Source organism: Cottoperca gobio, chromosome 24 (genome assembly GCF_900634415.1).
Source record: "Cottoperca gobio chromosome 24, fCotGob3.1, whole genome shotgun sequence".
NCBI lineage: Eukaryota > Metazoa > Chordata > Actinopteri > Perciformes > Bovichtidae > Cottoperca > Cottoperca gobio.
Genome location: NC_041378.1, coordinates 15,021,353 through 15,046,840, shown reverse-complemented (window position 1 = coordinate 15,046,840; position 25,488 = coordinate 15,021,353). Strand labels below are relative to the sequence as shown.

The window sequence follows — 25,488 nt, the reverse complement described above, 5'->3', positions numbered from 1 at the left end:
CGTGTGTGTGTGTGGTGTCCAGGCATTGTGTGCATGTTGTGTTCTCCTGCGAACGTTCCCACGGCAGATCTGCACATCTTTAAGCATGACCTCTTAATCATGTCATGTGTGATGCTGAAGTGATGTGCTCTGAGATTTAACGTAACCCCCTATAACGCATCAAAGGCTTATAGATGGGAGAGGAAGGGAGAGATGGTGCGGTGGTATGTGAAGACTCTGTTCGTGACAGTGGGATCCCTCACTTTAGGCGCTCTAATCAAATGCGCCAGAGCTTTATATCAATATTTATCTTTGATTGCTTCTCTTGATTTTTGTTTAATTCGTCCTAAGGAGATAAAAAATTAAGCCTGACTGACTCGGATGACTTTTGAGTTTATTGGATTACTGATGGCGAGATCTCAATCTCTGTGAATGAGCTAAATATACATACCACAGAAACAAAGAGATGAAAATGTATCTTTCCGTCCCCCCCCTCTCTCTCTGAGGCTTCTCTCTTTATTGTTTGAGTGTGCTGGTGGTGACTGAAGGCCGAAGAACCTTCCTCCTAATCTGTTTGAGATCTGGCCGCAGGTCAGGCCAGCAGATGAATCCAGATTAGAGGGGTCACAAGGCAGGAAGAGAGGATTACTGCTACCAGCTCTGTCCACTGCAGACTCCTCCTCTAACTGTCCAACTGACAGCACTGTCTGCACTGGCCGTCCTATCAAGTCAAAGGGCTGGACATAGATAGGCCTGCTGGTCCACCTCTGATCACTCTCAGGTCTTATACTTGTGAAAGAATGTTGGATTTTGTAGTAAATTGGAAATAATCTTTTTTTTTAATCAAATACTTTGTGCCATCATTAGAGTTGCAAAGATTAATTGAACAGTCATAAAAGTAATCACCAACTATTTTTGATGATTGATAATCGAGTAAATGTTCATGCACAAATAGCAGAAAAGGCTGTTTTCAACCCTTAAAATATTTAGATTTCCTGCTTTTCACCGTTTTATATCCTATCAAAATGAAAATCTTTGGGTTCTGTACAAAAAAAGAAATTAAAAGACGTCACTTTGGACTTTGAGAAAATGGGATAGACATTTTTCACTATTTTCTGACATTTTGAAGACCAAACGATTAATCTCAAAAAATTATCGCCACATTAATTGATAATGAAAGTAATTGTTGGTCGCAGCCCTAGCAATCATCATACATTGGTAAATGTCTAATTTAATCTAAAAGCGACACTGGTCTCACATCAGTACATGCTATGGTTTTAACATGCACATAAGAAGTTATGAGGAGAAATCAACTGTTCAGTAATCAGATTTCTTATCATCCAATATATTATTGAACTTAAGTTGGCAAGTTTTAATTGTGTTGATAATACGGAGCATTTGTTCTGATGCTGAGAGGACAGACTCTGTACTGTGTGAGGACAAAGTGTCTGAATTTCATAATGAAAAATGATGACACTTATTTATTATGTGTCATCTATAGTACAAGGCTAGATTGTTATTGCATATATATATATATATATATATATATATGGCCAAGTCATAATTTTCTGCAGAAATCTAGCTATATATGGTTTCTCTAATCTATCACTCTGAGTGTGGAAACTTGGCTTCTTGCTTCACATGAATAATATTTCAAGGTCCTGCAGAAATATCTCCACAACCTTCTATATTTAGTGTGTTTAAACACTGTATGTTCACCTGTGTGTAGCTTTTATCTGTGTGTCATTGCACCTCTTCAGGCTGCCACTGTGTGTTCTTAATAATGTATGTCTGCAGAATAGCGCCCCCTGGTTGCAAAGTGCGAATCAACTAAGTTACATGAATAACACAGGCTGGTTGGACTTGTTAGGGTGAGTTATAAACAAAGTAAGGTCAGAGTTACCTCACTCATGCAACAAGCTCTGATTTAATGTGTGGATGTATGCACTACCCTACAGCGGTGGCGTCTCATCTGCATCTTAACTCAACACAGCATATTCATCAGCAACCTCCCCACCGGCTTTGTTATAGCTCCCCATTAGCCTCTCCGCTGTCTGTCTCTCTGTACTTCCACTTAGAAAACAAAATAATGTGCGCAGTGGTGTGCTCCCAACTAGTTGCCGGAGTGCGCTTCCTGCGCGTACCTCGGCTTTGATCCCACTGTAAATTAAACATGCCTTTTTAGATAACAGGCTCTGTGCCACCTACTGAGTGAAACTGCACCTCCGCGCTTCACACAGCTCCTGTCTCTGGTTTGAACTCAGTGGAGTTGATTCATGTTAACGCAGAAATAACAGCTGAGAGAATCTCGGCGGAGCAATTAGACCACAGTTGCATTGTTTGTCATTTCTGTAGAGTATAGAGACAGTTTTGCAGCAAATCTCAAATGCGGCATTGATGTGTGTTTGGCAAAGAAGGAGTGGCACAAGAGAATGTGGGCCTGGCTGGGAAATGGCCCCAGTCAAGTACGGGGTCAAAAGTTAGGTCAAGCACTGCTAATCTGGGTGGGAACGCTCAGTGCTTGACCCCTGACATTAGGTTACGACCACTTTTTATAGCACATGAGGGACTTGTAAAAGCTACTATTATGATTGGAGAATAATATTAGTTAACAGTTTTCTTGAAGCTAACAGGCTTAAATGTAGAACTTAATGATTATTGTGAGGATTTGAAGCTTTTCTCCGTTTTTTTAATTGGGTTTTTGACCGTTGGTTGCTCAAAACATGCAACATGACAATGTAACACTGGCTCTGGGAAATAGTATTTAGCATTTGACACAGTTTTCTGACATTTTCTTTAAGGCAAAATAATGGATTAACTGTAAATACACAGTCATAAGTATAAATTCATAAGCTAACATACAATTATATCAACCTCACTAAACTAAGATAGTAATCATGGTAAACATTTTAGCTGCTAAACATCAGAATGTTAGTATTGTCACAGTTTGCATGCTGATGTTAGCATTTAGAGCAAAGCACCGAGTACCCTTAGTCTTGTTCTTTGTTTTGCTAACGCTTTTTTAGACTAAAATGATCAATTTGTTGCAAATTGATGATGAAAATAAATAGTTAGTTGCAGCACCACTTAAGTAATTCTCAGGGCCTCTCATTTACCTGCTGATATTTAGACTAGACATGTAAACATGTAGTTGAGTATGCTAATTCATAACAAGCAGTTTGCACAACAAATAGCAAAAATCAGACCTGCGTGTTGTTTTAGGGTTGTAAAATAATTATTTTAGTCAAGGGAGTCTAAAATGAAAAGATCACTGTTCAAAACCAGACAGATATATTTTTAGACTTTATCCCTGAAGTCTTACTAACCCTCACTTGGAGAATGTTTTTTTTTTTGGGTCTCTCAAAGTGCACAGTAGCCTTGCGAGCTCTATGTGGTCCTTTTGCTCCAGTGGTCGTGTCTGCCTGTTTTTTCTTTTGAGGTCTTTGAAATGCTAATCGTTCTCCTCCCCTCTTTTTCTTCTCCTTCTGTGCTCTAGATTCCTCCTCCAACTACATCAGGCAGCTGGAGACTAAAGTGCGGATCCTGGAGGACGATAACAATAAGCTTCTTTCACAGGTAAGGTACACAGAGAATGTACATGTCAATGATATTGCATATCAGCCCAGTCCAGAAATGATACCCCTCACTAAACACCACTTTCCAACTCAACTCAAAACATGTGACGGGCAGCTGTGGTGAGATAAAGTGGTTGCATGATGCCTCTGCGAAGCCGCCCTCTCACAACAGCCAGCCTGTTAGTTTGAGAATATGTTTATCCATGTTTAATTCATGGGGAGTCAGTCGCGAGCAGTGATGTTAGCCCCCGAGGCGAGCTGTGGGAGCGGAGGACAGATGAGAGGAGGAAAAAGGAGGGGAAAGAGGCATTAAGTGACAGTGACAGAGTAAAGCATCTCTCCCAAAATTGACCTTGCTCTGACATTCTCCCAAATGTGAAGCATGGAGGGCTGAGTGGGTGGAGGTGGGACTGTGAGAAGGAGTGTTCTGGTTCACATTGGGTTCACTTGTTAGTCTCCAGAGGTGTGTGTTACATACACACAACCACAGACACAAACATATTAATTGGTCATATTTCGGGGGATCAAATTGTGAAACATGGCTCATTAATTATTGGCTTAAACTCATAACAGCATGAGCATATATAGCATTTGTTTTCTTTCTGTTTTATGATGTGATTCAGTTCATTTGAATGCAAGTCGGGTAGCAGACTGTCCAGTTGGAATGTCACAGTTTAAAATCAAAGTATTTTATTCTTTACAAAAAAGAAAAGGTGATTTCTCTTCCCCAAATGATCTCCCAGCAGATTCATATGTAGGCAGAGAGTGTAGGCTGGAATCACTGATACACAGTGATCCTTGTAATTAGCCCTTAAGTGCTACAATTAGGTGCTGCACATTGTCTTACAGCAGTCAAGACGTATAATTTGAAGTCGACTAATAGTCCTTGTTCACATTTGAAGTGAGGATGTGTTTTTTTTTCTTCTTTCTTTTTGTGTGGATATGAAGTTGGGATGAGTTTGTTTTTGCAGCAATAGAACTTAATATACATTAGAATGTAACACTTAAATCGAGTACAGTTGAGACTAGTCGAACATTATGAGAATGTGGAGTCACCATGACACAATTGAACAGAATACTCCTCTAAAGTCTTGAAAGAGTTTTTTTACATTATCTTCATCTTATGTGCAGCAAATGAGGATTCCAGTGACTATTGCTGTTAATAATGGCTCCCGATATACAATAATAAAATAATGAACATATACCCTATTATGTTTTTCTCTCCCTAGGCTTATAGCCGGTATAGTTTATCACAGATACAGACGAAAAAGGTAACTTCTTGAAATGTTTGTTGGCTCCTTCGCTGCTCTTATTGCCTTTTCACTCTTTTATCCGTTTGGTGGTGGGACTTTTCTCAGGATTGAGCTTGTTGCTTTCTGATATGCAGAGGGTGGACACAGTACAAGTAACACCAGTACAATGTAATGCAGTCAGCTTCAGTAATGTTGAGATTATGTTTACACCTTCACACAGGTGCTGAATCAACTATGGTTACGCTCATAGGAAGAGTTTGGCATGTTGGGCGTTGTGTTTAATCGCTTTTTTGTTGAAAGTTAGATTCGATGATTGATACTCTTATGTCTGTACGCTAAGTATGTAGCTGGAGCCGCTTAGCTGATCATACAGACTGGAAATGGGTGGAAACAGCTAGTCTGGCTATGTCCAATAGTCTGCTAACCAGCACCTCTAGAACTCAAAAAACCAAAGTGTAAAAACAATAAGTTTTTGTGGAGCTTTAAAGGTGCTAGTAGGCTGATTTTTGTGCCTTTGGACAGCGAGATTTCCAATATTTATGCTAAGCTTCATAAACTAAGATAAGTAGATGCTAGCTATACCTTCATCTTCATCGTACAGACAGTAGAGGGTTATCGATCTTCCCATCTAACTCTTGTCAAGGGAATGATCGTATTTCCCAAAAAATGTCAAAATATATGTAGTACATAACATTTTATCTGTTGTATTGGACTGTATTTTGACAAATTGAAGTCTCTAAATCACCCCTGTTTTAGGCCTAGAGGAATTTAATTGCATTACCTTTTAGAGGTGTCGCTTCTTAGTCCATGCCCTGCTGTGCACTGCTAGCATGCTATGCTAATGAATGGGCACAGGTGCCCCTGCTTGTATGTGGTCTATCTTGGCATAAAAAGCCCTTTCCTGTCCTTGGAGCTGTTCTGCACAGCGTAGTCAGTGTTTGGTACAAGGTACCCTAGGTAAATGAATGCTACAATGTGCTTTGGTGCATAAATGACACGCGCTTGTCCTCCTGGCTTGTCACGACGTCTGGTGGGCTGAATAATTTAAGACATGGGGGGCAACACAGGTAGATCCAGGTATCTATAATGCATGACTGACAACTGGTGTGTGAGTGCAACTGAATAATGATGAATGACTGTAGTTAAAAGATACTACCTTGATGGTGATTTTACTAATAAACTTGCTTTCTATTAAATAGTAAGATTGGTAATGAAAACAGAAGTAGACTCCAGTAAATAAAAAACAAATCAAATCACACACCAACAAACAAATCTCTGAAGCAACTTAGCTCTTATGCAATAACCTACTTACTAAGTTGCGTGAATGCTGGCAGGTGGAATACAATGAATTAGTTGCCTCAGTAGACATATTGCCTAACTTCCTGTGTTATGAAACAGGCCCAGTGGAACTTGCTGAGCCTAAAGGAAACAATAGCCTCTTATCGCTGGAATGTTGACCCTCTAAACCAGCTTGGCTGTAGGACTTTACTGTAGTAAAAGGAGAAGGGAGGGAGTTAACAACAAGGTCCCACAGTGCAAATTAACAAGGGCCTGCATAGCACAGGTGAAAACAAAGGGAGAAAAACAGGTGTGTTTGACGTGCACTCCCTCGTTCGTACTCAAACATGCTCAGACGCATGCAAGTACACGATTTTCTCTTCTCTCCCACTCGGATCGCCCATGTCTTTCAACCGTTACTTATCTGTATTAGCTCACTGAAGGGTGAGGCACTCTGTGGCTTTCCCGACATGCTCACTTCCACTTTATCATTAACATGTAAGTGCCTGGTGTGACTCTGAGAATTGAAGGACTCAGATGACGCTCCATCCCTTAACTGCAGGCCAATTGAACTCATTTTGTGGGAGTGGGCTTCCAATGGATTGGAACATGGTTTAGTTACTCTGCTACGACGTTGAGCTTTCCCTTCCCCGCAGGTCTCCCAATGGGGTTCCCAATTTCCTTGATTACAAACAGAGGTACACACAAGCAAGTTGCTCTTTTCTTTTTATTGACTATCAGCTCTAGTTAGCTTGCTAATTAGGATAACCTTTTCCTTGTGAGTTCTCAAATATACTCTTGATAGCTACATCATAGACTGTATAAAAGAAGTGGACGTAGCCACCAGGTCTGAAAAGAGAAGCCAATGCAGAATTGTCTTAAACCTGTATTCTTTCTAATGGCCAGCAGGGGTCGTCTCCGCTTGTTGCAAATAGTTGTCCAATTGTATAGAAGTTTATGAGAAAATAGCCCTACTTCTCACTTCATATATTACCTCAGTAAACATTTTCCTAATGAGTTTATTGTCTCAATCGCTAGTTTCAAGCAAGTGGCAACTTCTGGGGCTGAAAAAAGAAAGCCAACACGGAAGTGCAATAAATTGAAGTTGATCGAATGGCCACTTGAGTCAATCCCCATAGACCCCCATTTAAAACTGCCAACAGAAATAAACAGCCTGGTACCAAAAAAGGGTTTGGTTTCTATATCTAATCCTCTCATCCATGACAGCTATACTGGGGGGGGGGGGGGGGGTTGTATAACTCAACCGTAAATTATAATGAGGCCTAAAGTTATGCATAATTAGGGTGTGGCTACTTTGTAATTGACAATTCTCTACCAGGTGACCTGTCAATCAGGATAGAGGCGTAGCAATCCGTTTTCAAATATGCTCACTTAAGTGATCTACTGTTGTTTTGGGTCATTCTGTTCAAATTTGAATTTTTCATCACGTAAACATTTGTGGTGTCCAACTGCCATCTAGTGGATTTTTCATGTCGACTCGTTAATGTCAAGTTCGTAATAGCTATATACCGTGAATACGACGTTGCAATCGAATTGTCCTGTCGTTTTGAGGTTTAAACAGGGATTCGCCAATGGTCGAGTCCAATTCACATTCGCTCGACCGCCCACTTCAATGCACTTCTAAATCATCTTCCCTTACTAGTCTCTAGTCCAAAAATGCTCACTTATGGCTTTTAGGTAGTCTAGTCTAGTCTAGTCTAGTATTTAAGGTAAGATGAGGAAACATGTAAGGTCAGACTCCTATTTCATTCTGACACCCCAATCACAGGCTACTCTGATTAATCCAATTCTCCTCTGTATTCCACTAAATTATGGCCCGTTGCCATCCTCTCTACCCTTTTGTCAAGGCGGCATCACCCTTGCCCCTCATAACTCAAGCAGGAAAAGATGCGTGGCGTCCACAGCTTCTCCCTGTCACCCCCAAGAACATTGTGATGGATGGATAGACGGAGGGGCTAGCCAAGAAGACTGCATAGGGCCAACTGTCCCCAGCTGTCTGGCAAACAAATAGCTTTGTTGGTCTCAGTGGTCAAGGTCAACTCAGGAAAGTCGTAAAGTTGGAGACTGTAATGTTCTTCAGATGCTTGAAACCGTGTCAGAGGAATATTTCTGATCTTACCAAGTCTTCTAATTGAGTTGACATGTGTTTTCATTTCATGGATAGTGTGTTTATGTTACTCCTCCAGATGTGGCATTTAGGGCATAGCTTGCTGATAGACACACAGCCTTGAGAAATGACAAAAAAGATGATAGCAAAGGTATAGAAATGAGGCCATGAATATGGAAACCCAGAGGATAGATCAAGAATTGCCAAGGGAAGGATTTTGAAAGGTTAGAGAAACACTAGCAGGATCCTGAGCTGCAGGAGAAGAGAAGAGGAAGGGGAATATCAAAGGACAAAGAAGACAAGGGGAATGCTGATTTTCAGCTTTGTGTGTGTGCAAACTGGCTATGTGTCTTTGTACCTGTGTGTATGATACATAGAGAGATAATACAGAGGCAGACAACACAGCACATTGTCCACGCTTTCATAGAAGCACACAGACAGCTCATTTGGGCTATTTATTGCCCGAGTGCTCCCGGGCATCATGTGTGTTTATACGCCGTGTCTCGCGCAGAGGGAACACTAGTGCGTGACATAAGAAATGTCATAAGGAACTGTGGTGTTGCTGTGTTCCTGCCTACAGAGAGAAGCTAGGCAGGTTACCCCCTCCAGATACCAGTGGTCTTTGGCTGCTAATGAGGACAGATCTGAGGAATTCTGTCACTGTCTAATGGCCCTAGATGACGGCACAACTTGATGTAGCTCAGCGCACTGACGGGCCATTTATGTAGCAAGCCTCAACAAATAAAAATCAGACTTTCAGTTGAAGTGCTCGGAGCAAGGGTGTCAGAGCGACGATGAGAGTGCAGGTACCAGTGTAGGAGGGGGAAGAACTTCAGTGTCCTTAATGAACCATTACTGATGATCTTAATATACACTGTAGAGCCTGAGCAATATATAATCTGACTGTAGTGGGCTATCAAAGATATATTGGTTTGAGTGTATATGTTGTAGGGCTAGATATTGGCACTGATTTCATTCGATTTTGATTCACAAAGTCCAGCATCAATTTGTATCGATTCAATTCTTGATGGTTCAGTTACATGTGATAAATCCAATGTTGCATTAACTGCTTCTCAGAATGTATCCTGGGAACTTAAACTTCTTCTACATTCACAAGTGAGCAACACTCTTGTTTCCTAAATATAGAATTCTTTCAGTCTCGTCATCTTGCAGATGCAATCTCTGGATTCACTTCTGATTAAGCTAACGATCCTGTTTTACGATAGTCTAATGTGGCCAGCTATCATCTACATTGCTTTTTAACTTAGAACTTAGAACTTTTCACCCTATTATGTTGGCAAATATATACAAGAAGACATTGTAAACTTGGGCAGTAAATGTTTACTGGCAGAATTATTTGAGTGTAATTTTGAACAATATTAACTTTTCTGATACACCAATATCTGCAGAAATGTTGGTTTTCAAGTAACAAGACAGAAAACACAGCAGCAAGATGCTAAAGATATGTGTGAGGTAGTTTGGAAATAGTATCTCCCTTACCGAGTGTTTGTCCACCAGAGAGTACTGACAAGGTTATGTTGACTGAGATGTCTTGTAATACATAACTTGATTCCTAAAGTCTTGAATAATCCTACTTAAGTTTTTAAGAGATCTTAAAAAGCATATGATCCTATATGTAGTATTTTATTTTGGGTTTTGGACTAATAATAATGGATTAATTGGCATTAAAGCAAATTCCAACATATTTCTCAGTTGACTCACTCATATTTCTCACTGAAGCCTTATATCTCTGTTCTTGTTTGTTTGTGTTTGTTTTGTGCTCAGCAGTGTAACCCGGGTGACCTTCGTGCCCTGAGGAAGGGAATGACCCTCTACCACTCAGAGTCCCAGCTGTCCTCACTGCCCCAACGCCAGGACGCCATGCACATGGTCAGTACCCAGGAGGCCAAGCACACACATACACACACATACACACACTAGGGTTCACAAAGACTCACATTGACGCAAATAGAGGGATACCCACTCATACCACTTAAACAGTCATAGTCAAAGATCCACACACAATGACTTCGCTTATAAAAAATGTAGTTATGTACAAAGACCGAGATTAATTGCCCACACACACACTTAATTGTAGGGGAGACTGTGCCGGTGCCTCCACAGTGGAATCAAGTCAAGTCAGCTCTAATTCACTTTACTTCTAACTCCAATTATACCTCCACAGGCCACCTCACGCTCCCTTACACATGACAGGAAGTGAAACACACACATACGCAGGAAGAAAAAGAAGGAGTGAAAAGAGGTAGGGTATGAGGGGGATGAGATGGAGAAGTGGAAGACGTAAAACTAAGACAGCGAGACAAGAATGGGGAAAAAAAAAAAGATGAGTCAGCTTTCTCTTCTCTTCCTCTCATATCCTGTCCCTTCAGCTCCCTTCCTCCTCCCCGAGGCCTTTTTCAACTGATTCCCACTATGAAAGTAATAATCCTCTACAATCCAGTGCCACCCCTGACCCAGCCAGTGTCTAGGGAGGAGAGGCTGGGTAATTGTTTTCTGACTGCTTAAGGAAGGTCAGAGCCGGGTTATGCCACTAACCAGAGGACTAAATCTTCCCTGTGTAAAAATCAATATTGTGTTTTAATCACAGGCCCAGGGTGAGGTCGCAGGCTGAGTGCGTTCGGAGCCGGCTCGCACCTTTTTAAGCTCGTGGGTCAAAACAGCCTGTTTTTGAAGGTTCAATAATGTCCATGAAACCTTGACCCCACGAGAGGTCTCCCCCCCCGCAGGACGATGGATTTAAACTGCATATTATCTTGATGGTTGACTCCCCGCATTTAATTTCACAGTGCGGGTTCACATGGAACAAGGTCATGATATTCACTTGGGTTCTTGCTGATTCAACATTAAATGTCATTCTGACAGAGACTGGAAAGTGGAGGTGGATTTTTTTGACTACATTTAGTTGCACAAATTAATACCCCTTTTCTACCAACTCAAACGTAGTTCTGGTTCGCAGTTGGTTCAACTAGGGTTAGGCTACTGGTGTGATTTTGCTTTGGACCAGAACTGGTTCCAGATTCCGGCTCCAGACAGGCCCACATATTGCCCTGGTGGAAAATGAGTAATAGTGGCGTTTTGACCATCACTAAAGTTAAAACGGGATACACCACACCAACTAGTTCTTCCGTAGACATTATCGTCTGCTAAATACTGAATGGTTAGACATTTTAGATGAGAAGATTGATACCACACTTATGGTTGTACGGTAGCCTATATATGAAGCTACAGTTAGCTTAGCTTAGCCTAACGAGGGAAACGGCTAGCCTGGCTCTGTCCAAAGGTAACAAGATCCATCTACTAGCACCTTCGAAGCTTACCAATAACATGTTATATATATTTTGTTTTATCCGTACTAAAAACAGTTTGTAAAAACAACAAATATAGGTTATACAGGTGGGTTACATGCAGGACTATTTCTGAGCGTTGCCCCAAGGTAGCCAGGCTACCAGCACAGACTTCACGCTGCAAGCTTCCAATAAGATACTGGCAAATCAGTTGCATGCAGCATAAAAATTATTCTTGCGATTCGTTTCCTCTTTTGATGATGGCTTTGTTGTCGTGACATCTCCGTAGAGACACACTCATGTTGACCTGTGTGGTGATCGATTGCCTGCTCTCTAACGTGGCCCCAAGTTCATATACGTGTGAGAGAAAGCCCTTGTTGGGAGATGGAGAGGGAGCGAAAGAGTGAAAAAGAAGATGAGAGATGTGGATGACGGCAGAACTTCAGTGAACTGGACTCTTCGTTGTGTGTACCCATCCTAATCTATCAGCTCATCCTTTCGATTTAGTCCTTTTGTCTCATTCAGGCCCAGTTTCAGGTCAGTGAGTGTGCGTGACATTGTCAGATAGGAAACGAGCAAGCAAAGAGGAGAAGAAAAGATGGATAGAGAAAGGAAGCGGCCAGCCTGCATGATTCTCACAAACACTCAACAGTCGGCTCTGATTCTGTATGCTCCGACTACAAACCATTGATTTTGACAGCGTTTGTTTTCCCCCCTCATCCTGCAAGGACTAAATCAGGTCCTGTTTATGCAGGCGAGCCATCCCCGACTGTACATCCATATGAACAGTAAACATTGCCCGGAGCTGGCTGTGTCTCTGTGCTGTCCAAATCTGTTTCTCTACTGAGCTCCAGCACAAAAATAAACAAAAAAACCTGGCCCGATGCTGGCAGGAAGTGTTTACACATTTCAAATAATAGCTTTATCCCACAGTACAGAGCATCAAAAGAAGGCGACAGGGATGATTTACATATTCTTTACTTGTAGTTGACTTCAAAGTCCACTGCAGAAGAGCTGTATGAAAAATGAAGCTGTTACATTTGTTGCTGTGACCTTAAACAAAAAGAAACACACTTTCCACTCAGTGGCAAATGTGTTTGTGCTAAACAAGAGGATCTATCATTTTCTCACAAATGTGCACTTAACCTTGGTGGACGCATTTACAGTAATAATGTGAGGCTGTCTACACATCACTAAAGGAACCTTTATGAACTTCCACCTTCCAGTCAGCCACTTGTTTCTATTCATTTTTAGCATGGTCTAAAAATTAGACTTTAAATATGCTACAGGATGTTAATCCATTACAGTGACTTATTGTCTTTGTCAAAGTTATGTTATCGCTTCATAATATTTCTTAAATACTTCTCTGTATAAGTGGCACCAGTGGTGATCTTTTATTTATTAATTGTTTTTATTATTGCAATATTAAAATAAATGCAATAAAAGTCCTGCATTGAAATTGTATTGGAAAACAAATTAAAGTACTCACTATGCAGCAGCCCTGCGTATACCCTATCAGTTAAATTGTTATATGTTGTAATATTGTCTTATTATTACTGTGCAGGCAGTATTTTCATGTTGAATATTTACCATTTTACATACTGTTGGGCAGTTTGAAATGTAACAATGCATCATATTTTATAGACGAATTCCACATTTTGTATTTAAAATCTGATTCTGCAAAGTAACCAGCTGCTTAGAGTTCTAAAGTACGGTTTTAAAATCGTTCTTAAGTACTAAAGCAAATGTACTTTGTTACATTCCACCATGTGTAGCACAGACCAGCAAAGACTAGCAAGACAACAACTGGCAATGAGGGTCAAATGTGTAGCCTTGCTAACCGATTCTTTGGTGACTGTATAGCGTTTAGGCATTACACTCCTACGAGTACTTGTGTTTCAACGACTTAACAATTTAGAACTTTGGCTTCTTTTGTTAAATAAAGGTTTAGCAATAACATAGAAATAAAAGATCTAATGATATCTAATTTGCAAGTGTTTTGAAAACTGTTGTTGGTGCATTCAAAGGACGCTACGAGACTTTGCGTGACAGCAACCTTTTTAATACAAAGAAGAACCAAATTCATATTAACCTTTTCATTTTGTCCATGATTTCTTTCATATCAAAGCTCATGAATGAAATGCCACATGGCGGGCGACTCTCCTCTCCATTCTATATTACCATAACTGTCTTTGGACTTGAAAACAAAAGGGCAACAACACGGCTTTGTTTGTTTTTTCTCACACAGTTTCGGCATATTGATGATCTTTCACCATTTTTTGGAAATAAAAAAGCATCATAAAATCATCGCTGTACAATTAATACAAACAGCTGTCAGGCTTTTAACCTGCAGGACCTGCACAAATAAATAAATCTATTTGTCATGCGTCCACAAAACATCCCTCTTGGCTTCAGTGGGATTATTTTATCTCTGTGCTATTAGGGTTGTGTGGGCTCATTCTGGCACCTAAAATGGGGCCAGTGGGTGCGGAGGGAGCTGACAAACGCATCAGCAGTGAGCGAAGAATTGAACCCTGGCTAACAGAGCCACGGAGCTGTGTCTAATGCAGGGCCCCGATGCCAGGTTACAGTGAATGGTGCCATTGTGTGTCCCAGAGATCTCTGTGTCCCTCTAACAGAGAGCCACTGTCTGGAACTAACCGGGGGGTGGGATGAGTCGAGCAACCCCCGGGTCCTCTTGCCTGGCTGGCTGCTCCCATCACACCGGGTTAAAATCACAGTGTGCAGGTAGCAGACCTGGCTGGGAGTTGAATGCGTAGTGAGTGCAAGAAAGAGAAGAAAAACACAAGAGGGGGAGAGGTGATTTGAGTTGGGATGAAGGGGATGGCATTTTCAGTGCGACAGAACAAGAAATCCCTCGTGTTAAATCAGAAGCAAACACCCACTGAGGAGGAGAGAGTGGCTTATTTTCTGTTTTGAGTTGTATCTTGACTGTGGCTCAAATGAGGTGGTGCATATTTGTGTGACAGCAGATGTGACAAGACAAGAGTTTGACATGTCCACCAGATGTTGTTGCCTAGACCTTTTGTAGCAGGTCACCCCCTTCTCTCTCTCATCTTTGCTCTGGCTGTGCACTAACAACTGTGAAAGAAATGACACAAAACCTTAATCCCACCTCTTCTCCCTCCAGGGTACTGGCCGTCTCCCCACCAGCGAGTCCTCTCCTGCCACAGGCTACCTGTCCTGCGCCCAGAAGCCTGAGGCTGTGGTGCACGCCATGAAGGTACTACGTTCACTTAGTAAATTAGATTTTAGGGTAATTGTGTTGAGGAAAATATTGTTTGATCAATCTAGTTTTGCTTCTTCTTTTGGTAAAACTGGGTCCATGTTGACTTCAATCCCACTTGTTGCTATCATTTAGTTTAATGGGAAAGGACCATCGGTATCATCAGTTACTCACCCCGTGTTAATATGAATTCTGAAAGAGAAAACTCGCATGCCTCCAAAGTGAACGAGGAATCAACATATGGAGAAAGGTTTTGATGAGTTGACGTAAATGGAGGCCGCGTTTAACAACAGAAAAACTTTATCAAAACATTTGTTTACAACCTCACACAAGTCGTGCAGTATAATACAAGTCTCATTTATCCAGTCGCATGCTCACTACTAAGTTTTCTTCGTAATGTAAATGAATTTAGCTAGCTATGTGAGAAGATTATATCTTAATCCTGCCCACTCTGATTAGTCAGCTGTTTCTCTAACCGGGGAAACAGCTGTCAATGGGCACAACAGCAGAGCAACAACAACAGACCTCTGAAGCTGCTTCCTGGTCTGGAACAGGCTTAAAATGCTTGAAGATTTCTCAAATAATCCATTAAAAATCAAAATAAATCCATTTGTGATGATAACAAATACTCAGACTCTAAACCTTTCAGAGTAAAATGAGTGCAAAGATGCATTTGTGAGTGGAAAAACTAAGGCTGCAAGAGAAGTTTGGAGCTGACACACTTCTGGTTTTGCTCTCTATAACATCACTGAAATGGCATTTGTCCTCAGGTGCTGGAGGTCCACGAGAACTTGGACAAGCAGCTTCCTGAGGACTACGAGGACGATCTCAGTGAGAAAGAGAAGGCCATTGTGCGAGAGATGTGCAACGTAAGTGCAGCGCTTCACAGTGTTCCTGTTTGTTCTGCCCGTCTGTCAGTTATATAGTTCTGCTCTGCTGGGTGCAAATCAGGTCAGGTTTTGAGTTGCTTTCACTAATGAGGAAGCCTCATGTAGACTCATTTGGTTTGGAATGACACTTGCAGCAGTGTCCCGGGCACAGCGCGCCCTCTTGCTTTCTTTCTAGTCTATCTCTCTATCCCCCCCCCCCCCCCCCCCTCTCTCGTCCCTGCTCCAAAGCCAACTCTAGACTGGAAGCCCTGAGTAGAGGCTTGTCGTTGAGCTGTCACAGCAATTAAACTGGAGCGGCAGGGGGAAAAAACTCAGCCTCACCCCTTCATTCTTCCTCTCCTCTGCCCTCCCCTCCTTCATCTCCCTCCATCTTTCTCTGTTGGTGCTGAAAGGCTCGACCCGGGATAAAAAGGTCTGCTGATTAGAGAGAAAAGGAGCGGGGGCTATCTGGGCCCTGCAGAGGTATGTGACAGGCCAGGAATCTGGGGATCGCTACAATAGTACCTCTGTAATATCACTGAGGTCCCCCGGAGGCCCCCACTCACTCGCAGAGAGATCTCACAGAGACTGAGGACAGAGATAGCTGAAATGTGTGTGTGTGTGTGTGTGTGTGTGTGTGTGTGTGTGTGTGTGTGTGTGTGAGTGAGTTTGTGTGTGTTTGCAGACTTTGCAGCTCAAAGTCAAACTGTGAGCATTTGAAGTTTTCACTCTTGAAGAAGAAAGTCTTTTTTTTTTTTTTCTTTCTTTCTGTGCCTAGCCTTACTCCTTCAGTCTCTGCCTCTGTGTGTCTCTTTCTGTATGTCTCGCTCTTCCTCTCTCAACTTCTCCCTCTGCCTCTTATTGCAGGTGGTGTGGAGAAAGCTGGGTGATGCAGCAGGATCAAAGCTGTCCATCAGACAGCACCTCTCTGGGAACCAGTTCAAAGGGCCGCTGTAGCATGGCAACCAGAGAGAGAGAGAAACCGGGATTTACAGTATCTACACTCACCTGAAAACACCTCTTACTACCTGCGCCTACACAACCCATCATGCCGAGCTTCCTACTGCCTACAGCATTCAGCATTCCTTCAACAACCGCTCTCTTAAGACTGTGTCAGATAGCTACTTAATGGACCTGTTAGTCTGTTATCCTCATGCACAACTTTACGTGTTTTTATCTCTGAGCTTGTGAAGCGTTGGCAGCTAGTTTCACTGATTTTATTTGTCGATTTGGAGGCTTCCAGCTACACAATGATCTCTCTCTGTAAAAGCTATAAACACACCATTTTTTAGTTCTTTAGAGCATAGTTGTGCTACATTAAGCTAACGATATGACATGGTTTTTAAGCACAGACCTGATAAGGCTGCAGCAGGGGTGGAAATCTCTCCACATGTTGCTGTGGATGTGAAGGCAAACACGATGGCGGTATCTTCAGATACATTTTGATAGTACCTCCTATAGAGACCCCTAGCTCCTGTCACATGTATCGTCCCCCCCTAGTGGTCAATAAGTATAACTAGCATTAGCATTCTAAAGTGTTAACTAATGTGAAACCCACTGTGACCTAGCGCCTTTTGCTCATAAGACAAGTCTATGGATAAAATGTCTAGAGATCACTGTTAACTTGTGTATATTGTGTATAAAACCATAGCACTACTTTCACTGTTATTATTTTACTTTGATCTTTTTTGTATTCTAGCGTGGCCATGTGATCAATTATTTAGTTTGAAATGCATACACAACCGGACCTTAAACAGGGTTTGCTTTTGGTAGGAAAAAAAACAAAAACATAATCTTATTTTATTTTTTCTTCTTCTCCAGATTAATTGCTAGAATTCCTTTTCTCTGTAACGACAGAAAATGTTTCAAGGCCATTCTGAATCAAAGCATCTCCACCGGCTAACGGATAGATACTTTTCTTACTTTGTGAAATTAACTAAAATTGTATGCTGTGTTGCATGCTCGACAATCATTTTCTCAGGTTGGGAGGGCTACAGCTTTACCTTTGCCCATCTGTGACTGCGTGTTTGTGTGTGTTGGCGTGCATGTGTGTGTGGAAGGAGATTGTATGCTTCTCTTGCAGCTGTAGCATCTGCCTGTGAATCCTCTTTTTCTCTATTGAACCCTGGTTACAACTCGTTGAAGACAGCTGAAGGCATTTGCTGAATCCATACAAAAAGCCTTGTCCCATTATTAAACATTTGTAAGGCCAAATACTAAACCTGAGTTTGGATGGCATTCTTGGATTGCTCCTAATTCATCTCAGTAGATGAAAAAAGTTACTTTTCTTAATCTCAGTCCTTTTCTGTGGATTCAGCAGGTGTGTTTATGCGGCGCATGTTTCTTAAAGTTGAATCTTTTTTTTCTTAGAATGAGATAAGTCTTCCCTTAGATGTCTCCTGAAAACACTAACATTTAAAAATGAGTATTTCTTGATTTCAGAAAGAACAAACGCTGTTTGTCAGAGTATTTATTGCCAGGTGTCAGATAGAGATGGGAGAGCAATCAGTATCTGAACAGTCATATTTTAAATTGAGCATATTTACTCACACTGTAAAGTTATTAAAGATAGATACGTTTAGTGACTGACAGCTCAGGCTCTCCCACCTCTAGTGTTATTTGTTCCAAATTAGAACATTTGAGGCTGCGCGCCACGCACCTCTGTTCTGTCAATGGGGTCAAAAATAAATCAAAGTATGGTTTTTTTTAAAGTGTCCTTTTTTCTAGGAACTGATTTAAAGCCATGATGCAATTTTGAATACTTTATAAATGGCATTTGATTTTAAATGTGCCACATTTCTTTTCCTGCATGGTATTTTGATTTGGAACCCAACTGTCTTTTTTTTAAAACATCTATAGTGTTTCTTTTCTTCTGCCTATATGCTAAAACCACAGTACAGAATCCTAGAATCTACAGCGTAAATGTCAATTCCTGTAGTAACTAGCATGACTGTAACTTCTTTTCACGAATTTCACTTATAAAACGAGTATTTGGCAGGTGAAAGGAAGACATGAAATAGGCCACTTTTAGAAACATTTGGGAGAAAATAAACGAAGTTGGTTAATAATACTGTGAAGTGCTGTGTTTCTTTGAAGCAAACATTTTTGCAGGCATGTTTTCTTCAGCGGACGAGTTAGACTGCCCCCTGCTGGTACAGTACTGGAAGTAAAACTGCTGATTTATGCTATGAATTTCTGTACATGAGTGATTCCCAACCAGGGGTAATTCAAGTGGAAAGCTCAAATAAAAAATACATGTGTAAAGGAGGAAAATAAATTAGAGTAACCTGCCCTTCAACCTTCGTCAGTTACACATTGAGTGCATGAACAATAGTTGGGCAGAGAAGTTGAAATAGTGAAAACTAAAAGATGAATGGTTCAAAGGTTTAGCTAAAACTTATGGATGAATGTTTATTATATGATCATATTGTAACTATAATAGCTTTAAATAGTTACATACAGTTTATAATCTACTCATAAGAACATACCAGTGGTGCAGGTGAAGGGGCATTTGGGCTAATCTGACAAATGTGGGGAACTACTGCTGTACATAATGAATCCAGATACAGATTGAAAACACTACTCAGTTCAAAGTAGGAAAAGCAGGCCTTTATTGTCCTAATTGCCACTCAGACACAAAACCAAAGCTGCGTGCAGGATACAGAAAAGAGAAGCCTGACTAAAGGCACATATGGATAGAAACTCAAAGAAATGCCTAAATGAGAAGAACAGATATCCCTTCGGCTGTCCAGTGTTAGACATGGTCGGCTTGATGACTTTTATGCAGTGCAGATTCACTAACACAATGGGACGGGAAATAAGTGTGATAAAATGATATTACAGTGTTTTCGCAGAAAGGTTATGACAAAAAGTATATACAGCATGTTTGAACAAACTGTACATTGATGAACATGTTTTAATGAGTCCTTTTTATATTCAACTTCTGCATGTACAACCATCAAATTTCTTCTCTGCAAAACAGTGGGAATGTTGAGTAAAGAAAAAAAAGACTGCAGCGGAAAAAGGACACGATACGAGTGCAAATTCAGGAAAACCAAAACATAATCAGGGTGATAGAAGTAAATATGAGTCAACCTTTGATCTACTGAAAAAGGTCAAGTAAAAAAAAAACAGTACATTTCATCGTCCCAAAATTAATGAATGTGACAAAACTAAATTCAGGGAGCTAATATTTCCTGGTACATTTTCCAGAACAAACAATGAGTGGACAGTGTTTGTTACAAGATCCTGGAACTACATGATTCATGTACGTGTTTAAGAGTGTACAGTCTTTCAGTGCCAGTTCAGGTTCCCATAACAATACTGTCCAGACCTCACTTTTCCTTTCAAGTATATTTGTTGTTAAGTCTTCATTAAGAACCTCCTCCACAAAAGTCATACTGGAAGGGAACGAGCTCTCCCTCTCTTCGAACCAGCTGCATAACACGAGTTCCTGGTTGTTTCCATCTCCAGCTGTGGCTCTGCACAGATTCAGTTCCGGGGTTTTACTCTCATCTCATCCACCCACCATGATTCATAGGCATGCCGGGCAGAGGGGGCAGGGGCACCTGTGACTGTCCTGGGGGCACAGGGGGTGGAGGATACCCAGTGGGAGGGAGACCTATAACTGGAGGGGGTACGTGGCCCGGTGGCATGCGTGGAGGCGGGTAGCTGTTGTAGCCTGGCGGCGGGTACGTTGGCGCCAAGTTGGGTGGTGGGTAGCTGGAAGGAGGAGGGCCTGGAGGTGGTGCTGCAGGCGGTGGATAGACGTGGGGGTGATATTGTGGTATTGGGGGCGCGTAGCTGGGCGGCATCGGGGCGTAGGAGGGAACTTCCGTCTTCATCATCGACTGCAGGCTCTGGTAGCCTTCTCCGGACATGTAGGAGCTGGTGGTGGACATGGTGGTCGACATGATGTAGTTGGAGGGCGGCGGTGGGGGAGGGCGATGGGGTAGGGGAGGGGGCTTGTGTGGAGGTGGGGCGTGCGGTAGAGGAGGAGCGGCTTCATTTAATGGCTCTGCTTCCGTGGGAGGGGCTGGAGCCGGGGCTTTGCGGTCTAGTGAGCAACAGATAATGCACAAAGAGAAAACAACTTCAAAATTTGGCATCATCTTTCCTGTAAAAATAACGAGGCTACTCATTTCCCCCATGATCGCAAATAACCTCTCCGCTCCCAGACCGCCAGGCTTCAGCCACATAGGAGGTCTCATTATCAGGCTCAAGCACTAATCAGATTGGTCTGGGAGAGGTTAGGAGTATGCGTGTGTTGGGAAACATAATGTCCAGACGAGTTTCTGGTTACGTAAGCAGACTAAAGACTTTGGGTTGCTTTCTAAGCTGGAGTTCCAGGCAGGGGGTCCTGGCTGCTCATTACGGGTCTATTTGATGGCACACGCAAACAGACAGCGGGGTGCTGAGAGGATGCCAGCACGTATATTCTAAACCAAATTCCAACTTCCTCACTAATTAGACCGAAGGAAGACGGTAGAAGGTAAACAGTCCCTCTTACCTGGGGGAGGCTGCGATGTAGGCAGTGGGGGCATGGGGCTCTCTAGTCGAGGAATCTTTGATCCAACTTGTTCTGTGAATTAAAACAGACCAGTCAAAAAGATTAGTAAATTCAGTGAATGCATTAAAAAAGGAACTTTGCTGCAGGTTTAAGTATGAAAATGCTAATCCCTTAGAATCTACAGTATAATATAATATAATATGGAATCTTGCCAAGACGTTATCTAAATTGAAGTCATGTTAATTAGAAAACTTAACTTGGAGGTATTTCAGTGGATGAACAGTTTTAAAAACACACATGAGCAGCATGAGGTTTAACAAAAGTCTTACCTGGAGGTTTTGGTTCATCTTTTGGGGATGTCTGAAAAAACAAACAAATATAAAAACATGAACGAAAATACTCAGTTACCACGAGGGCTGTACCAAATGTTTTTTGAACTATTTGGTGCAGCCCTTGTTCATACTTTGAGGTAGGTTTTGTTGAATGTTTCAACGTATGATACAAGTTGTAGGATGTGTTGGGAATGTTTAATAAACAAATACAGAAATCTAAAATCAGGGGGCCTCTGTTTTACGCAAAAAGACAATGGAATTCAAGCATATACTCACATGTGAGCGTTTGAGCTGGTGTGCAGGGCTGCCTCCCTGAGGTGAAGTCTTCTTTGGTGGTGGGGGAGGAGGGATGGGGGCTGGTGGTAGTCCCTGTGGGATTGGAGGAATGGGCATCTGAGGAGCAGCTGCCCTCTCCTTCTCCTGTATCTGCTGAGGGATGGGCTTGTTTCCCTGAGAGTACAGATCCAGGATCTGGTGGCAAATGTCTGGAAGACAAAAGCATGTTTCTGTTGAGACGTACATTTGCACATGCAACAAATTATTGGAGGAGATGCAACAAATTATTGGAGGAGATGCGAGAAGTGTCAGGATTAGTACCTTCAAGCAGCTCAACTGGGACGTCCTGCACAAACTGCTCCCACCAGCGACGTGATGACTGCTTGGCGGTCCACTCCTGGATGTCAAACTTACAGAGGCGGCCTGCCAGGTACATGACGGCTACCGCAATAATCTCTGGTTCCCACTGCAGAGACAGCATGGTGCACAGGCTGCCAGGGACACAGTCAATATGGTTACAGTCTTCTCTCTTCACCTTAAAAGACAGTCTAGTTTCTCATTCCGTCTATACGCTATGCTAGTGTTAAATACAAAGCGAATCCCCAACGCATAGCACTACATCTGGAATACGAAGAGAGGTTACATGCCAACTGCTCACCTGTCATTGACAAAGGTCCAGGCCATTTGTAGCACCTTGCACACTTTATTCTTCTCCCCTGTAACAAGAGGACATTTTTGTTATTAACTTTCCAAATCCGTAGACCCATAATGCATCACACTCTGTGGATTATACTTTCCCCGTCTCACCTTTGAGTTGCTTGACATAGCGTAGCAGGAACATGTAAGGGTGTTCCACCTGCAGGTCAAATTTTATAGTCTGGAGCAAAATTCTCTCCAACACCATCACCTCTTCCTGTTGAAAGAAACACAGATACCTCAAATATCCTTGTTGGTGAGAACACTACAGACCCAAGCAGGGCGACTAAGGCCTTACTCACCACCCTGGACAACAACCTTCCACCTCTTACACACCGACAATACCTGGAGCTTTTACATCACATCTACAATACTAGTCTATAATACTAGTAACTTTAAAAAAGGAGCTTTGCTGCATCTTGTAGTCATTTAACAAGTTTGTGACGGTGTATGAAAACTACAGCATGTTACCAGCTGTTGGCTGCCCTCCTGTCTTTAAACAGGATTGACATGTGGAAAAAAAACCCACAACTGATACGGAAAATGTATTATGAATGTATACTGGGAATGGGTCATAGGTCACAGTGTGTACTTAGTAACTATTTGCACTCAATACATTATAAAGTGTCATGCAAACAGTCAGTCAAGAGGCAGAAACTTCCTACATAACATTATGGCTGTTTGCTATAGCAGATTAACAGACATTTAGGCTGCAGCAAGTTTTCCTTCATGATTTAATTTTTTCCCCTTTCTAGAACAACTTTTGATATTATGACAGGGCTTAGTAAAGCTAGTTTACTAAAGGGACTATTCTTTTATTTTCTGCACTCAGTGAAAATCAGAAACGCCATGACTGAGACAGTAAGGTATACCTCGTCTTTAAACTTACAATGACCGGTGTAAACAGGAAAAACGTCTCAAGACAACAGCGGACAAATGAAAGAAACTGCACCTTCGGGTCATCTCCAAACTGGGCGAACTGCACATCGTTGAGCAAGCTGCGGGCTGTTTTGATGATGTCTTTACACTTCTTTGGGGTTTCCTCCACTTTCCCCGCCAGGAAAAGACAGCAAGCACCGGTCACCTGTCGGGACACAAATCACAACTTTATTCCCACACATTTAGTCCATTTCAAGGAAAAGGAAAAACTAGGTACTACTCCCTGAACTTACATATCTGGGGAACTGCTTGAAGGAGTGAAACATGTAGAAGCGGTGGAAATATATGATGCCAGTTGCCAGTGTGTCATAGTGTCTTATGATGACAGTCAAGGATATGACGGAAACCATTTACAGTTATTTGCAAGTCAAGTTCTTTAGCAAACATTTAAAATCAATCCAAAAAAACAAAAGATGTTTTACTTTCACTATGCAGTTATGATTATTAGATACAATAACCCAATGTTGCTTCCTGTTCACAAGCCTGTTTTTACAACAAAATGTTGATGAAACTCCAGTAAAAGTGGGAGATGAAAAGGAAAAAGCAAAACAGAACACAGCATTTTAAATGTGTCATTTCTTCAAAGTTTGGATGCCGTTATGTCTTTTGTTTGTCATTTACTGCATTTCATTAGGAACTAACTAACACAAGCGTCATTCATTTATCATTTAAAATAGACATTTGTTTTTCAGTATTCAAATTAGTCAGTCAAGGATACAGGCCAAGTCTGGTCCCCACGTCAAAAATGAAGCGGGCTCCTTCTCTACGATACCGGGCCTCTGTCCCAGGATCCAGGCCTTCGGACTGAGAAGGGGTGTGAGCTAAATCCTTCTTGTCCCAGTACCAGCATGGCTTGATGTGGTCCAGTATTATTTGGCCTGAAAAGTTCTCCTTGAATTCCTTCATTAGATGAGGAGAGGCAACGTTGGATGGACCCGCTGCACTAGACTGTTTCAATAAATAAAACAAGACTGCAGTTATAAACATAATTTAAAAAGACATTAGTGGTAAAGACAAGAGTAACAACTTCCCCTGCATACTAGCAGTGCTGGTGTAACTACCACTGGAATAGCATGCCCAGTTCTGTATCTCTGTTTTATCATTAAGCCCCCTACTTAAGTCTGGAATATAGAGGGGATAGTTAGTTTTTTAGGGCAACCTGTGAAACCCTGAAATGTGAGATAAAACAGCGACTATATACATATGCAAAAAAAACCAAAACATTGAATCATATTTCAACCTATGAATTAGGAATGGGTCACATTTTGCCAACCTGCATTTTCTTCATGTCCAGTTTCTGTAGAAGGTTACTAAACTAGCTGCTAACAGTTTCACAATCCTAAAGCTAGAAATCAGAAAATAGCAGACTGATACTACGGTGAACATAATGTTTGGCATGGCACCTCCCATCCCATTCATTCATAAATTACGGCTATAGCTACGTATTCGGATACAAATTAGGAATGTGACATAATAAATACATTAATATAGCTTTCAAAAACAACGAGTAACTTCAACAAATTAGCATAACGAAACTGTTAGAGGCTCGCTAGCATTCAATCATGTTACCCGAGCTATGGCTAACTAAAAGTTGGCTTCGTGGAGCTAACGTTACCAAATAAACACTAATTCGTGGGTATTAGTCAATGTGTGTGTGTAAGCTAGGAGATACGCATGTAAGGTCAGTTAAATACACGGACAGGCAAAATGAATTAAACTATAACTATACAGTTGACAACTAGCGTTAAGCCAGACAGACGATACTCTTCGCTAGCCGCCTCGCGTTCTTAACGTCGCTGAGGCTAGGAGCAGTGCTCCCATCAAAACTAGTTAGAATTCAGCTCTATATATTTGTAATGAATCATGACACTTACCTTTAACATGTAGTCGTCGGAGTAAATCACCCAAAACAGACAGTTGTGTGAATAATGAGCAGTTATTCAAAAGTAATTGGCTAACAAGTGATCCACAACAGTCCCCATTGTAACAAGGGCACCGCCATTATTGAGTACGTCAGAAAAACACAGTTGGCTGACGTCATTACGTAAGATATCTGACACACGTGTGTCGTGGCTATATTTCAGATTTACATTCTCTCTGCT

At 41.7% G+C, this 25,488-nt stretch overlaps 3 protein-coding genes across 6 annotated transcripts in view; 1 reads left to right on the top strand and 2 right to left on the bottom strand.

Moving 5' to 3' along the window:
* Positions 1-18,704, top strand: part of ccdc85cb (coiled-coil domain containing 85C, b) — a 46,191-nt gene extending 27,487 nt beyond the window's left edge. Inside the window, exons 2-7 of one of the 4 annotated variants that reach the window (XM_029425591.1) lie at positions 3,476-3,555; positions 4,784-4,825; positions 10,002-10,103; positions 14,670-14,762; positions 15,536-15,634; positions 16,502-18,704. In XM_029425591.1, coding sequence (XP_029281451.1) covers positions 3,476-3,555; positions 4,784-4,825; positions 10,002-10,103; positions 14,670-14,762; positions 15,536-15,634; positions 16,502-16,591 — 506 coding nt within the window. In that variant the 3' untranslated portion in view covers positions 16,592-18,704. Of the gene's footprint in view, positions 1-3,475; positions 3,556-4,783; positions 4,826-9,998; positions 10,104-14,669; positions 14,763-15,535; positions 15,635-16,501 lie in introns of all 4 variants that reach the window. The other 3 variants (XM_029425590.1, XM_029425593.1, XM_029425592.1) reach the window with 3 other exon arrangements.
* LOC115003692 (poly(A) polymerase type 3-like) overlaps positions 1-25,488 on the bottom strand; it is a 981,812-nt gene that overhangs the window by 790,101 nt on the left and 166,223 nt on the right. The window lies entirely within an intron of this gene.
* On the bottom strand, positions 19,222-25,424 carry ccnk (cyclin K). Its single transcript, XM_029425580.1, has 11 exons — positions 25,261-25,424; positions 24,105-24,334; positions 23,620-23,701; positions 23,400-23,531; positions 22,559-22,664; positions 22,410-22,467; positions 22,073-22,242; positions 21,752-21,960; positions 21,473-21,503; positions 21,144-21,215; positions 19,222-20,690 (listed from the first exon to the last, which is right to left on the bottom strand). Exons 1-11 carry the CDS (start codon positions 25,267-25,269, stop codon positions 20,146-20,148), a joined length of 1,644 nt encoding a protein of 547 aa, XP_029281440.1. The 5' UTR covers positions 25,270-25,424; the 3' UTR covers positions 19,222-20,145.

Coding starts and splice junctions, on each gene's coding strand:
- ccnk (XM_029425580.1), bottom strand. Junction 23,702..24,104: donor GTGGGGACCAGACTTGGCCT/GTATCCTTGACT, acceptor TGTCATCATAAG/ACACTATGACACACTGGCAA. Junction 21,961..22,072: donor CCCAGTTGAGCTGCTTGAAG/GTACTAATCCTG, acceptor TTTGTCTTCCAG/ACATTTGCCACCAGATCCTG.